Source organism: Melozone crissalis, unplaced genomic scaffold (assembly GCF_028551555.1).
Source record: "Melozone crissalis strain CALT ecotype California unplaced genomic scaffold, PUWL_Pcris_2 ptg000045l_1, whole genome shotgun sequence".
Taxonomy (NCBI): Eukaryota; Metazoa; Chordata; class Aves; order Passeriformes; family Passerellidae; genus Melozone; species Melozone crissalis.
The window spans coordinates 12,665,523-12,681,645 of record NW_026535823.1 but is presented as its reverse complement, the minus strand read 5'-3'; the positions used below and the strand labels follow the sequence as shown (position 1 = coordinate 12,681,645).

The window sequence follows — 16,123 nt, the reverse complement described above, 5'->3', positions numbered from 1 at the left end:
TCACTTTTAGCAAGTTAAGAGGAAGTCAGAACTCATGTCTAAATGGCAAGGCATAAAATCAGTGAAAGAACACAAGTGATGCTTACTCTGCTCTCAGAACCACCATGTCTTGTCTGAGTTGTGGGAAAGAGTTCACACACTTCATAAACCCCAGAGCAGCAGTGGTTGCAGTTTTGATACAACATTTTTTCAAAGCATCATCAAGGTTGGAGGAGACCTTCAAGATTCATCTAGTCCAACCTTGCACCACCATAGACACCCCTAAACCATATCCCCAGGTGCCACCTGCATCTCTACAGCTTCAGTGTTGGTGGGGGTTTTTAAGGAAATGCAGAATTATTCATGATACAAGATGCATTTAATATTATTCCTTCCGTTATTCACTCAACATGTAAGATATACTTCCACGCTTCATATTATAACCATCTCTTACTGTTCTATTTCAGATCTCTGGGAATAAGGCTGTGCAGCCCCAGACATGTAAACAAAACATCAAAATCATTATACCAGAAATGCTTTTAGGCAATGTATGGTATTGCTTTCCCAAACTATTACATAATGTCTTCTTCTGAAGCCTAGAAAGGTTAAACCAATATAATTTAAATTGTAATAAACACAGTTGCTTTCTGTGACTGCTTCTTTCAGAGATTCTTGTAAGAAAAGGCAGAGACTTACCACAGCTGTGAAGAGTAGTCTACTGGCTTTGGAACCTAGGATATCAAAAGATACAGAAAATGAGGATCAAGATTTTTTCCTGAAAACCAGATAATAGATTGATTTAACTATCAATATCCAGGTGATCTGATTTGTCCACAAGTCTATTCTCTTTAAAGGAAGTTATAATAAAGGACAGATATTCTGTATCATTCTGAAAGTAATACAGAATATTTTAAGTTCTTTTCTTGTGTGACAGTTTGTTTTGGGTAGGTTTACTTCACAGAACGTTTCAAACAAAGCTTTTCTGACAGTGCCTATATTCAAATTTCATACACAAAATAGCTCAGTGCTCTGTATTGTAGAAAAGTGCACTAAAACATGCAATCAATTTACAGTAATGTATAAAACTCATGTCATGTATTCAGGACTGTGTGGCCTTGGACTGGCCACTGGGAAGTTTGCTCTATAATCTTCAGAGAGACCTGAGGATATTCCACAACTTCTATCACATGACATCATTCACTCCTTTGTATTTGACTTGGGCAGCTGTTGTACTGTATCTTGCTAAATATGTCATTTGATTCTGAAATTAAATTTAAAAATAAACTGCAATCAGCTTGCAAAATGTATGTTACATGTATACAAACTTATGTATAGATAATGATTACTCATGCACCAGAGGCACAGTATCATCTCCCATTAGTGTGTGAAAACTCAGTATTCCCCTACTCTTCTAAAACAATGTGTGAAAATGCACAGTGCTGAAATATGGATTTTAGTGAAAGGTAAACACAAATCTCACACACTTATAACTTAAAGTCACATATTCTTAGGTAAGCAAACATGTTTTGTTTTTTCCCTTCAAGTAAAACCAATGGATGTTTTATTTTCTGGACTCTAATAGGGTAGAAATTACAGCAACATTCTTCTCAAAAATTTTTTATTCATGATATATGGAATGTCACCAAAAGAGACTTCCAAAAACAAATCAAGTCAGGAAAATATTATTACAAAGGCCTCTAAACTTAAATTGATTGAATTGCAATCAATTACAATTCCCACTGTCTTGACCTCAGGTATCAACCAAGATCTCTATCAAGTCTCTAGATTTGACCTTGAAATAAACACTCTGGAAGACATTAAAGCTCTCTGTGAAAAAACCAGGCTCACGTGTTCGGCTTGTGTAGCAGTAAATCTTAACAGGTAATAAACAGTCACTCAGTCAAGCTCTTGAGAGAGCAAAAGGAAACGTGCATTATTCCCAGAGAGTAGACAAAGGGCTCTTTTCTCAGCAGCCTCTGCAGCCCACGAACCCCTCAGGAGTGCAGGGCACCCAGGAGAGCCCGGGGTCACCCTGGCAGCAGCACTGGCCTTGCCCATCCCTGCAGGTACTGATGGTGCTACTCAGGCAGCTCTGCCTCTAATGGGGAGACCTGGCAGAAAATGGACTATGTAAATGCTGACAATTCCTAAGAGACATGTTTCAGTGGATCAACCTGATGACACACTTCAAGTCCACCATTTCAAAAATTACAAAGTTTTTACACGTTTTTTTTATGTTGCAAGATATCCTTAAATATTTCAAATTTGTTTCAATATTTCTAGCAGCGCTAATAAACTGGAAAGGATATAAAAATTCCAAGACTGTTTAAGTCCATCCTCCAGAGAAGTTAAATGACAGATGAGTAGTTGCTTTTGTAAATTTTGAATGGACAAATATATTCCTATAACAAGCGTTGTTCATTGGTATAAAGAGGATAAAATCAAATGTTTTTCCAGAAGCTCTTGGCTCCTACTGTGCTATGTATTCAATGCCTCTACAGAAACTAGAAAAATGGAGGAAAGCTAGGAAGAAACAGATATTACTCATATAGGGCATAAAATGTCTGCTGACATATACTACTTATTTTAAAGGGAAAAAATTGTTTATAGGGACATCTGTGAAAAGTCTGGAATATAGATATTCTGGAGCTCAGCAGTTTTTCATTCAATATTCATTCCTAAAGTCTTCTGATATATGGATTTTATGCTGTTTCTGGGCATTTTTATATCAGATGGTTGTAAAGACTGTTAGACTTAATAATAACAGTAAAAGTCATAGCATGTTTAAAACCTGATTGATGTTTCAGTATCTTTAACTGCATCATTTATCATAATAAGATGTTTATATTTCATCCTTCCAAGTTAACAGTGGTGAAGCATCAATTTATCTTTTTGTTCTGATCATGACACCAGTCGGTAACATTACATGAATAGTATTTATTCATTCTGTAAAACTGTGTTATTTTCAATATTCCTCTAAATGGTATATTTTAAATTTAGCAGAAAGCTTTACCATTAGAAAGATACCTACAGAACACCCCAGCAGCATTTTTCCTAACTTCAGGATATTACTCTGCCAGTGCTTTTAAAGTATATTGGTGATTCCTAAAAGTGCTGCTACAGCTGGGGTCAATGACTACACAATGACTGCTGGGGTCACTGACAGTGACACCATGGAATGGGAAATCCACCCTTGAACAATAAGCAAGGGGTGGGAAATTCACAAATTTAACAATAAGCAAAGGGTGGAGGGATGAAAGCTAAATTCACACAACAATTTCATCTTTATTTCAGATTTTGTCCTCTCACCCAAACTAAAAACACTTGTACCTATAAATAGTCTGTGCATTCCTCTTCAAACAAAATCCTGGAATTATAGGGTATTAAAGATGTCTTATGGTATTTTAACACACTTAGACTCTTTAGGATCTCATGTATACTTGGTCTGGAAACTAAGGCACAATAAGCCCCAAAGACATAGCAAAATGCAGCTACTAAGAGCTGACCTCACCTACTTATAAAAGCCATTGAAGTGGCACATCTTGATTGCTGTAACAAAGCAATTTTATTAGTAAGTCAAACTGTTGAGAATCAGGTTCAAGTAAGTGAAACTACCTTAAAGCAAAGTAAGGACTAGGATTCATTACAGGGTTTATGGGTTTTTATCAATTACCCTCAACAAAGAAAGGCAGTAATCTGATGCACAGTGTCACAAAGGGCAGAGAAGGAATAAGTGTATTGTATATTAATATATCATCACATCTGTACATAAAATTCTTAAGTACATATTATAAAATTATTTTTCTTATTACTTTCACAAATTTTTCTAGATTGAGAAGATTCTTGTGTGAAGTAAAGACAGGTAAAAGCATAAAGAAAAAATAACATTTACCAAGCAGTCAGAATTCAAAGTTTTGTATTAGTTTTACAATTTTTAAACTTAGTACCCAGGCTGTAATCCCTCTCTCTAACCCAAAGTGAGTGGGGAATACATTAGATCCACAGCACTCTCACATTCCTGCTGGGGAATAAAGAAAGTGCACTTTGACATAAAATGTATTTGATCTACACTCTGGAAACTCTTCAGACAGTTCAATTTATTAATATTCCCAAAAGTGAAACCTGCTTATCAAACTTGTTTTCTTGACATGTCCTACTTACACCCAATAACCAAAAGTATTAGAACTCTCTACTTTAAGCAATACTGAACGCACCATGAAAGCAGCAAGGAACTAGAAACGATATTAGTTTTGTAAGATAAAATTAATCTTGATGAACTAATGAACTGGGCAGTTTTCCTGTAAGGTGGCAAACAACTAAATAGTTGTACTTACACATGGGCAAGGTTTTACTGCATCACTTGGGAAGAATCCAAGCTCTCCTGTTGTTAGATTTCTTCCCTAAAAAAAAAAAAAAAAAAAAGAAAAAAAAATTTGAGACATAATTGGGATTGACAGTAAATAATAATGCACACCCAGGGATTTAGGACAATAAATTTTAAAGACAAGAGTCTTTAAAATAAAATGCTGTTCTAATAAATTGTTGCTCAATATTTCTGTGGGTTTTGTTGTTGTTTTGTTGGGGTTTTAATATAATTAAGTAATAATTATAACTGATAGATCTGAAAGCTCTGAGAGATAAGAGGCAAGAAGGGAGCTCAGAGACTGTGATGTGATTCCCAGTTCTGTCAATGTCTGCCAGTGTTTGATATCTTCATTAATGTTAATTATCTTCTTTCAAGTTATTTCCTCCTCAGCTGGCATTCTACAGAAAGCTGCCACCTGCAACCTTGCAGATCCCCAAAATGACTACACCACTGTGCAGCAGTGGTTGCAGCACCTGAGAGACCAAACTCCAGTGGGATTCAGAGCTCGTGATCCAAGAGTTAAACACTTCCATAAGGGATGCACGTCAGTGGAAACCGACTGGGCAGGGGAACACCAGCAGAATTGAAGATGACTCCCTGGCTGTGATGCACTGACATGCTGCAGATGCATCCACACAACAACGGGGAGAGCAGGGGCAGAAATGCATCCAGCAAGGCCTAAACTGAGCCTTTGCTGCACCACAAGGGCTGCCCTCCCAGAGTGGCAGCACCACCAATTTACTCCAGGTTCTAAGCACCAAAAGTGACCTGACCATCACAAATCCATGCATCAGCAGCTCACACACACTTCAACACCAACCAAGCTCTTCTGAAGACTACCTTAAAACATCTTTTCATTCCTAGTAGTAATATTTGGCAGTGAAGACACATTTCAGAGTAGAAGAGAGTGCATACCTAAAATCCTGAACACAGATTCATAAAATGAAGGCATCAAAATGTGTATTTAGGCAAACAAATGTTTTAATTTAACTGATTTTTTAAAAGCACATAAATTCTTAACCTCTATTAAATGTAATATACTGACTGTAAATATAATGTACTCTCAACATTTGGCAATGAGATTAAGCATCAGTACTTTATAAGCATTAAAATCATGCAAATGATATTTCATTTTTGATGGCATACCTGCAAAATAAAAAAATTTTAAAGGGAAAAACTCTCATAAGCACACATGAGGATTTCTTCAAGGTTTCAGATCCTTTTGTTTCTGTAACACTAAATGTGTAATTCTACCATAATATCACCACAAAAAATAGAGCTCAGAAAATTCAACAGAGTGGAGCTGAACGTAAAAAAATAACAAGGGTTTATGAAAAGAAATAAAAACATTCTTTGACTGGTACTATCCTAAGCACAATAAGTGAGTGCACCATTCTCTGTAGATCACTATACATTTTTTATCACACACAGTAGCTACCACATTAACCAAAAATACAGAGAAGTGCAGAGGCAGCAGAGGGAAAATCACATAGGCAGTATTTAAGCTACAAGTCCTTTATACCAGTGATATTTAAAAAAATAATTCTGTGCAAACAAGTGACAATCTCACAAATTTGAACCTGTGTTCACCAAAGCTGCCTTACCCCATTTCACATCATCTGCTTGGATACAGGTTACCCTTTGTATCCATAAATTCTATTTACTCCTGAAACACAAATCCCACTCGAGTACAGACCTAATTTTAAGCAGGGCCCTGAAACAGTCTGCCATCTAAGTGATACTTATTTTCAATACTAATCCTACCTGAACAGCAAGTGGTACCACACTCAGTAAGGGCAGCCACTGAACAAAACATATTAATGTCTATCAACACATGTTTGACCACACTTCAGCTACAGCTCAAGCACTGCTTAGTAACCTGTATTATTTATTTGATGTGCTGTAAAGAATGAATTAGTTTTACCTAAACCACACATACTTATCTATCACAATCATTTGAATTTCTGAATGGTCAACTTAGAATACCATTGTAATATTAGTCTAGTGGGTCAGCTGTAAATTACCCTAAAAGGCCTTTTGAATAATTAAAGATTTTAATATGAATTGCATTTTGCAGGCTCTTTCTTAATACGCATTTTAAAATGTAGATGTCATTAAAAGACTCAGAAAAATCTGTATTAAGCAGTCTGTGACAAGAGAGAAAAAAAAAATCCTGAATGATGCTAATGGAGATGACAATTTCCATTAGGATTCAAATCTATTACTGAGGCTTCTAGGGAAAAGCCTAACACACTTTCTGGTTTCTGCTAGTTAAACACAATGAGATTCTAGCTAAATTCTTGAGCATGGTAATCACAAACAACCTCTAAGACAATTGCCAGTAAATTGAGCTGACAGATGTGTATGAACATGGCAATACAATCAGTCCCACGCGGTAGCAGTAATTTTGGCTTCTACTAATAGTATTAGTCAGATGATTACCTTCTAGCCAGTCCTGAGTCAGGAGCAGGTTTAAATGCTTCTCCAGATCAGAACTCTAGACCTTGCAGAACCAAGTCCTACATACAAAACTATACAGGCCAAACTCTACCATTTGAAAAGATTTATTTTCAGTGATGCAAAATACCCATGGCATGCTAAGTAACAGGTTGGGGGGTTTGGAGGGGAATTGGTTGGTTCTTTGGGTTTGGAGGGTTTTTGGGAGGGGGTAAGGTGATTTGGTTATGCCTATTCACATATTTTTTACATAAAGTAATTCTATTGTTTATTACTTCCCCCAATTAAATGTTCAGGATGATAGTGACATAGCAAGTGTTCACTGATCCTGTCCTGAAGAGTTTGAAGAAGATTCCATCCTAACTGTAGCCAGAAAAATAGAAGCCAAAACAAACAAGAAAAAGTATGACCTAACTCATGAGACAGACCAGGCAGTTTTTATATTATATTCATTACCTTATTATAGCTTTAAAAAAAAAAAAATCAGGAAGATCAAAATAGGAACATCAATTCAAGAAGACAGATATTTTCCACTTGTTGTTCTATTAATCTCCTGATAGTTCTGTTTAGCTCTGTTTCCATGTATCCAATAATACAAACAATTAAGAAAGCAATCAAGAAAAATGAGATATTTTAATGCATTTACTGTTAAAGTGAATGCAAGTCAGCATTTTCAACATTTATAGTACTCATTTAGGAAGAAATTTCAGTAACAAAAGCAGTGATGTGAATCACATGACAGCAAATTTTGCCATCAATACAATATACTTCTCCCATGTACATAAAAACCCCTATCCTTAACTGACTTGAGGCAGCATCAAGTAGTTTAGGTGTGGTTCTGTTTTGCAGAGGTATTTCTCTCCCTTATAAATTTAATATTCACTAGCTGGGTTTTGTCAACATAGCTTTTACTTACGTTGTGTTACAGAACCAGAACTGAAAATTCAAAAACTTGGCTTTTTGAATTGCAAACATGCTCCTTAACCCCTTAACTTATAATTTCACTAGGATTGCCACCAATGTCATGTTCTTGCAGATTTATTCACCAGGATTCTTACTTTAAGTTTGCAAGAATGAAGATTTAAATCCTATAGGAACTACTGGCAATTTCAAAGCAAAATTAGTTGTATGAGGCATTTATTTGGATAAACCACAAAGAATTTTGTTGTTATTGTTGTTCAAAAAGAAAAAAAAAATAGGACAGCAATATATCAATAAGAAGTTGATATCTGGACGAACAGAATATAGCTATTTGCTAAATGATCCAGTACCTGCCAAAATAAGCTGTGGGCATCTCCTCTAATGAGTTCAATAGTGTCCCCAACCTGGATATGCAACGGTGGCCCATCTTGTGCTGCTGGCTGTGGGATTCCATTGTAGTTCCGAATGACTTGCATTTTTGGTAAACCTGGGAAAAAAAACATTTTAAAAAATAAATAACAAACAGAAAAAAATCCCAAAAGCCAGAATCAATTTTTACTTAATGACAATCTACTGAATCTGAAAACCATGAGAGCAATCAAGCAAAGAAACACTATGTCTTTAGCAGGTATTTGACTAAGGCACTCGTACTTAGTACTATACCAGGCACAACCAAATAGAAAATAATTACTTTGGAAAAACATCTCTATCCCCCTTTCTTCTTGGAGTAAAGTTGATTTCATGCCTATAGAGACTCTCCCCTGTACATGCACACCCATGGATCTCCATAGGGTTCAAATATTAAGGCTATCTTTATAGTTTAAGGCAAAGATTTCAATGATTAGCATTAAAGACACCAATATGAATAATCTCATCTGCTTTAGAATGCTATTACCAAAAACCTACAGCTGATGTGAACACAGTCAGGAGAGTCAGGATCACAATTCTTTTAGGTTTCTCACAACACTTTTTGCTTTTAATTTTCATGTTATGGCACAATTTCTGGGTGCCTGTAGCAAAGCCTGAATCAGTTGAAGGTTTCATTTTCAAGTCAAGAACTCTAGATGCACACTAGACCTTCCACATCAATACTGACTGCATCATATACAACTAAGCTGTGCTGGGGATTTTTTTAAATTTTTTTTAAGGGAGCAACCCATTTCTGTCTGCTTGTGCAAACAACTGTTAGTAACTACAGTTCAAGAATCCTCCACAGGAGTGTATCAAACGGGGGGGCAATCCCTGCATTTTCAGTCAGAAGATAAAACTGTAGATACTGCAACCCTATGATAGTTCTTATAACTTTAACAGTTTCTTTTTTCTTATAAAAAACCCAACATTTTAAGCATTATGGATAGCTAGTGTATTGCACTCAGAATGTGCTCTGATACTACAAGAATACTTCAAATCAAGTGAAGTACCACCCACTCCATAACAAATATATTAAAGATTTACAGGCTTTTAGGAAAGCATTTTTGCACTCTATTTCTAAAGGAAAGCATTTTATCACAACGCAACTATTTTTAATTATTCTCCCTTTATCTTTAAAAAAAAACTATAGAATAACTTTCCTGATTTTAACTAAACACGGGATTTTCAAAATTGTTATCATTAAGTGGATATATAAATTCCAAACCTTAACCAGGCAGTTTTTGCTTAATTAGGAGTTTTGTAAGAATATATATTAATAACTACAGATAAGAGTGACAGGCTGTAAAGCCAAGGTTGCTGGGCTGCCATATTTAACATGTTTCTTGCTGGAAGGTCATCATGAACTTCATTCTAACAACAAAGGATCAGCAGGTCCACAGAAGACTTATTTCTGTTGCAAGATCACTACTGTAATTCAGGTGGCAACAAACACAAATATCCATGATCCCCTCTAAATTGTATGAAACATGAAAGAAATCACCTTCCATAATTACTACTCTCTGTATTAATGAATAAATACTAATCCTAAGTGCTGATGAAACATTAAGCAAAGCAATACCAGCTCTTACATTACTCAACCCAAATGACACCTTAACTGTTACTGTTTCTGCAAGTTACCTGGCATACTTAAAATGAGCACCTAATTATTAGTAAGCCATTATTCCACTTAGGGTAATAGCAGACATTACTTTGTTCCTAAACTGAAGGCTTTCATGCTTTCGTATACTGATTCAGCACCAACAAATGCTCCACGCACTGCATGGCAAACAGAAGTAACGCTGCACACAAGTTTCTACTGAGATCTGACAACTTTGTTCTAATGGAAGGAAACTCCCCATCAGAATCTGAATTATAGTTCTGTGTAGTTGATGAGCAGACTGCCAGCAGGTACTCATCTAAGAGACATACATGGAAGTCAAAACAAATGCACCAAAAAATACTCACATTACAAAACCATGTATCTGGTGATTTAGTTCATCATACTATTAATGTGAAGATACAATATACTTAAAACCGCACCCTTAGATTTAGCTCATCAGAATATGCTCAGGAAATAATAATGTACTTTTCAATTAAAATCCCTGTGTTTGTTAAAGATACTATAGTTCTAAAGTTATTAATCATAAACATGAATAAAAGTACTTTTTATTTCTATTTTCTATTCTATTTTCTACGATTATTGGTGTCTCTGAAAACCAGGGCAAGATAACTATGGGGAAAAAAGGGAGAAATTGTGCTGTGTCAACTAGCAGAATTATTCAAAAGGTAACACAAAATTAATCCTGTTAAAATGTACCATGCCCAGAATACTTGTGTATAATTCCGTATGCTTGATTCTGTAAAATCCAATGGCAATTTTGACTATAAAGTTACCGTGGCAGATACAGTGTTGGAAGATTTGATCTAACACCTCTTGACATCACTAGAAATAATCCCATCATTTAAATAAGCTTTTAGGTTACAGCCTTAATGGAGTTCATTATCTTGCTTCAGAACTCTCCTTAAAACTTATTTTTGTAATGCCTACAGAAACTGTGATACCTACACTGCTCATTTGCTTGCTGTAGCTGGTCCCTATTATGGTAACACACAAATCTTATTTTTCCACTGGAATTTTACCACCTATTTGATCCAATTGTTGTCCTTGGCCTGCTTGGGAGTTCTGTGTGCTCAGCATTGTCATTGCTATGAATCCTCACTGCCTAGCATAAAGTACCTGCACTGTCACCACACTCACATAAACCAGCACCTGAGTAACTGGGATGCAGGGCCAGGATCCCAGTGCACTGCAACAATGCACAGTAATCACTGACACCGCCATGTCTTCTTCATTCAGACCCTTCTGTAATGACACTGCCTGCTAGCTTCAAGGCCATGGATAAAAAAATACATGGATGAACAAGGGAAATGGTATTTTGATGCTAATTATTTTAGCACACATTAGATTTGATTCAGATTCTGAAATGTACTTTATAGCTCCAAGTAAAACAACTGAAGGTAAATTCACTCTCCAATAACAGGAGCGTCTGAGTCACTGAGGGCCATGTTCATTTCAGTATCAATAACAGCACACATGCACACTGCTTTTCTGTCTTTGATACACTTTCTGTATCAAAGACAGAAAAGCAGTGAGTGCATAACTAATAGGTTTTGCTAGTTATATGAAAATATCAAAATTATTACCCTTGTCATATCATTTTAAACATATTTTTAATTAGTTTTTCCAGGAACAAAAGACTAAATGACATCTTTGAATCATCAATGAAAAACAAGTACATACTACTCTGGAATAGCTAAATTTTGGGTAAGTCTTCTTCTCTTCCCTTAAGCATGGAAAAAATAAATGGGGTACAGAAAAAATAATAAATTGAGGGAAAGAGTCAAGAAGCTCCAAATAGAATGCTTAACATTACAGTAGCACAGAAAGAGTTTAGCAGATGAACAGTGAGCTAGTGGACATTTAATTGGGCAGAAATTGGTCAGCACTCACCTCCTCTAACATGCACAAGGACAAACACTGGGGTTTGGTGCATCCAGACCTATCCATCATTAACACATCAACCATCTCAAACTATCTATGAGTTTTACAAGCTTACCCTAAAACAAAACTGTTGGTTCCAATTGTTCATTCTAGAATTCTATACTCCGAGCATTTACAATTGTGCTGGCTTTGGCTGGGGTAGTTTTCTTCAGAAAAGGCAGTATGAGGCTATGTACGGTTTGAATTTGTGCTGAAAGCAGGGTTTGCTTGCACAATGTCAAGGCCTTTTCTGCATCTTGTACCACCCTGCCAGTAGGCTGGGGGTGCACAAGAAGCTGAGAGGGGACATGGCTGGGACAGCTGGCCCCAAATGCCAAAGGGATAAGCCATTCATATGACATCGTGGTCAGGATTTAAAGTGGGGGAAGGAGGAGGAAGAAGGGATGTTTGGAGTGATGGCTTTTGTCTCACCATTACACAGGATGGAGTCCAGCTTTCCTTGGGATGGCTGCACAACAGACTGGCCAAGGAACACAGCGAATGAAATCTCTTTTGCTCTCCTTGTGTGTGCAGCTTTTGTTTTAGCTGTTAAACTCTCCTTATCTCAACCCACGAGTTTTCTCACCTTAGTGTTTTGTTCCTGGCTGGGGTTAAACCACAACAAGAATCTTCTACTTTTCAGTGTAAATTAGTTCATGGCCAACTTACATCCACTTAGAAACAGGAGCCTGCAGAGTTCTTTTCCTTGTCTGCTTTTATTTTCATACTACAGTTAAAGAGAGCAATCATACCCCTATTAACCTTCATTTTGCTAGGCTAAACGAGCCAAGTTCTTTTAGCTTCCTCTCAATAAGAGACCAATTCCTCTGAGGCAGTACACCAGCTGCTTTACAGAAGTTCAGACAGGCAAGACCTAGGATATTTTCCCTGTCTTTCTTGACATTTAATTTTTAATTGGCATATGGATTCGTAACAAATATACTCATTAAGAATCCTGAGGACTTGCTGTAATTCAATAATGCAGACAAGAAAAAGTGATATTCTACAGAAACCTGAAATGCTTTAGAGTTATTATTTAGAGTATAATTATGGATTATTTGTGACAGAAACAGTATAGATCCTCTCCATGCATTAATTACTGAAATGTGAAATATGTTAAGCATTTAGAGACACTGCCATTGCAATGTACATAGCTGCAGTACTGACAGTATCCGATAACGGCAGAAACATAACTGGCACAAAAATGTTACTCATGAACATGCGAAAAAGAGGGTAAAATTCCAACACAAAGGACAAGATCAGGATTTCATCCATATATTACCATTAATGATAAAAATCCCATTGGTTTCTATGAAGTCAGATTTCCACATAACAAAGTTCTTTAACAGGAAACTTTCTAATTTAAATATACAAAAGAGCCTGGTAGTTTCCAACATTGAAATCAAAAACCAAACTTATCCAGTTATGACACCAATAAATAGCTAAAATTTACTTCACTTGAAAACCAGGAAAAACCCCAGATTCCTAGAAAAGTCTTTATAGCCAGGCTCTGGGTCACAGAACTAATAGAAATTAATGATCTAAATTGTAGCTCATGGGAAAAGCAGAAAGCATGATAGATCAAGATTTATAAGGTACCAATTAGGTTACATTATAGAAAAATAAAACCTTTCATAAACTGTACCATGCATTTGAGTATTTCATCTGATAATTATGAGTCAGAGAAGGAGGCTACAATTTAGAATTAACATAGTACATAATAAGTTAGAATATCCATTATATATGAGACCAAAAAAAAGTAAACTACTTGTATTCCTTACAGCAGCTCTGCATTTCTAAACAACACTGAATGACCCTCAGAGTTTCATGCAGAGATTCAAAAATGTTATTTTTTGCTAACAACATGCATAATGCACACCCTATTATGACCTCTATCTGTCAAAATTGATTCCAGCATCTGTTATTTCCAAGCAATGCAAAAGGTGGTTTAGGCTTCAGGCAGGGATCATTCTAACATACAAAATAATGACACAGCATATAGGACAGCAGGGTTCAAAGGTGAATTTGTGGATAAATTTATCCTATTACCAGAAAGACATGAAACAACTTTGTCTGCATTAAACACCTCTTTCTAGTTAAACTGAAAACTTTCTTTTACCCTATGAAAAAGTTAGCCTAGTCACCAGTATTTACAACCTGACTGGAAAAAAAAAAACCACTAATGAAATGGAATGAAGCCTCCTGAGTTCATGAGGCTTTGAAGCTGAAACAGAATTTTAGACTATCTGACAAGGCCACATCCTGATGTTTCCAGAATCTCAAGAAAACAACACTGCCTTTCATATAGGAAATGGCACAAAGGCTCACTAATTCTGTCCTTTGTTTCACCACAACAGCATTTTGCGTGTCTGTTTGGAACCTCTGAACTTGCTTTGACCCTTTTTGGTTTATATCTTTGCAGCTACTAACACAGGGAATGCAGTCCTGCTAAGGGAGAAGCTGACATTTAGTGATTGATAATATTCCACCTGAAATCTCTGAGCAGATACATCTCCATACATCTGCACACTCCAACCAGGAAGTGAGGGCTAAGTAACTCATGGCAGCGTCTCATCGGAATAAATGTCTGAACAGTAGCCCACAGCGTCATGTCTAATTTTAAAAAAGAAGAAATTAAAGAGACACAGGCAAAGGGGAACTCATATTGAAAGAAAAAATTAGTATCTACACCATGGTAAGTAAAATTGCACTTCGAAGGCTTCTGATCAAGAAGCATAACTGCAAATAATAAAGTAGCATGGAGTTATGATAGAAAGAGAAAAACAGATGGGTTGATAAGGACAGCAGTGTGAAGAACAGGTGGAACTGTTATACCCACAATCTGAGCATCCACGACATAAAATCACCAGCTTTGACACATTTTTTTGGCAACATCATCTAGGTCCAACACTAATATTAAAAGCTAGGTAAAGGAAAGCTCTAATCTGAGCATGAACTATATGAAAACAAAGTCCTTTGGCATTCTCTGTATGTTCTTCCAATCAGCTCTGCTACCTTCATTTTTAAAAATCCTGTTCATAATCATTTTATTGCAGAATAAAGCATAAACTTGGTTCTTCTCTCTTGCATTTGTCAGGAGAGCAGCTTCCCTACTCCTCATCAGTGTCATCTATCCCTACAGCCAGCAGAAGTCAATGGCTTTGTTACTGCCAAGGCAAAACTTGTCTAGAAGTCCTTCTCAGCTGGGGAGGAGACATGAGGAAAGCAACACTACTAATCACTTTTAGAAACTCGCTTTCAGTTTCTGAGACAGCCTATTAGTGCCTCAAAAGAGACTAGATTGGGGTGGGATTTCTTAACTTTTAGGCCAAGTACTTATAACAAAAATTACAGAACTCACATACATGAAGATGCCAGTATAGTCTATTAAGAGCTCTCTTCAGAATGGCAGTGATTTAAATAATTACTACTGGAAAAAATTAACACAATTAATAAGTACATATACCTCAATGAAGATATTTTAATTGAACTTTATATTCTCCCAGTTTCAAGTCATTATTTTTGTATGTCATTGTAATTAGAAGTTCTAATTTTAGATACTGATTTTAAGCCTAACATTCATAAAATCATAGAATGGGCTGAGTTGGAAGGAACTTTAACGATCATCTCATTGCAACCTTCCTGCCATGGGCAGAGACACTTTCCATTGGATCAGGTTGCTCCAAGCCCCATGCAGCCTGGCCTTGGACATCCAGGGATGGGGCACCCACAGCTTCCCTGGGCAACCTGTGCCAGAGCCTCACCACCCTCACAGTAAAGAACTGCTTCCTAACCACACCTCCCTCCTTCCAGTTTAAAGGCAAGGTGGCTGAAATGCTGACAGAGCCTGGGACTCAGGAGTATTCCACTTGTCTTCTCTTTAACTGCTTTGCCTTTGTGCACTGTTCAATCAAGTCTCCATTGGCATATGAATAACCACAACTCTGGAGTTTGCTACTTAATTTTGAAATCAAAAACCTACACAAGGCTGATTTTTAAAACATTTATCAGCTACCATAAGCCTTAAGTCAACTGTTAAGTTTCTGCTTAAAGTAAAGCAGCCCTTTCTTCCGTAAACAGAAAACTTGCAAGCACTGAGGCAATATGGGGGAAGGATGCAGGGAGGGCAAAATAATCTTCACTATCTCAAAATTCAGGTGACCAACCTGTAATGCACTCCAAACCACATCTGATAAACATTCACATTTCTCTTCCATCAGAAGAATTAACGACTGTCATCCTGAAGAACTCTGTCAGTTCCAACTACTGGAGAAAACATCTTTTTTTTTCCACAGTCCTAGCCATGCTTTCTGTCACTGTCCTCCCTCTCTTCTAACAACTGTTTCCTTCCTAAAAACCTTACTGAAACAGAATTTGTGGTTCCCTCAATCCTTACTACCTGTCAAATCTATGTTTTTCAAAGACTCAAGTTTTCCACCGTTTCTTCT

General features: G+C 36.6%; 1 protein-coding gene across 3 annotated transcripts in view; it reads right to left on the bottom strand.

Annotated features, from left to right (window-relative positions):
• Positions 1-16,123, bottom strand: part of VAV3 (vav guanine nucleotide exchange factor 3) — a 148,076-nt gene that overhangs the window by 19,597 nt on the left and 112,356 nt on the right. For all 3 annotated transcript variants that reach the window (XM_054285958.1, XM_054285960.1, XM_054285959.1), the window contains exons 20-22: positions 8,074-8,210; positions 4,314-4,379; positions 676-710 (exon numbers count right to left, since the gene is read on the bottom strand). In XM_054285958.1, the coding sequence (XP_054141933.1) occupies positions 676-710; positions 4,314-4,379; positions 8,074-8,210 (238 nt within the window). The remainder of the gene's footprint in view (positions 1-675; positions 711-4,313; positions 4,380-8,073; positions 8,211-16,123) is intronic.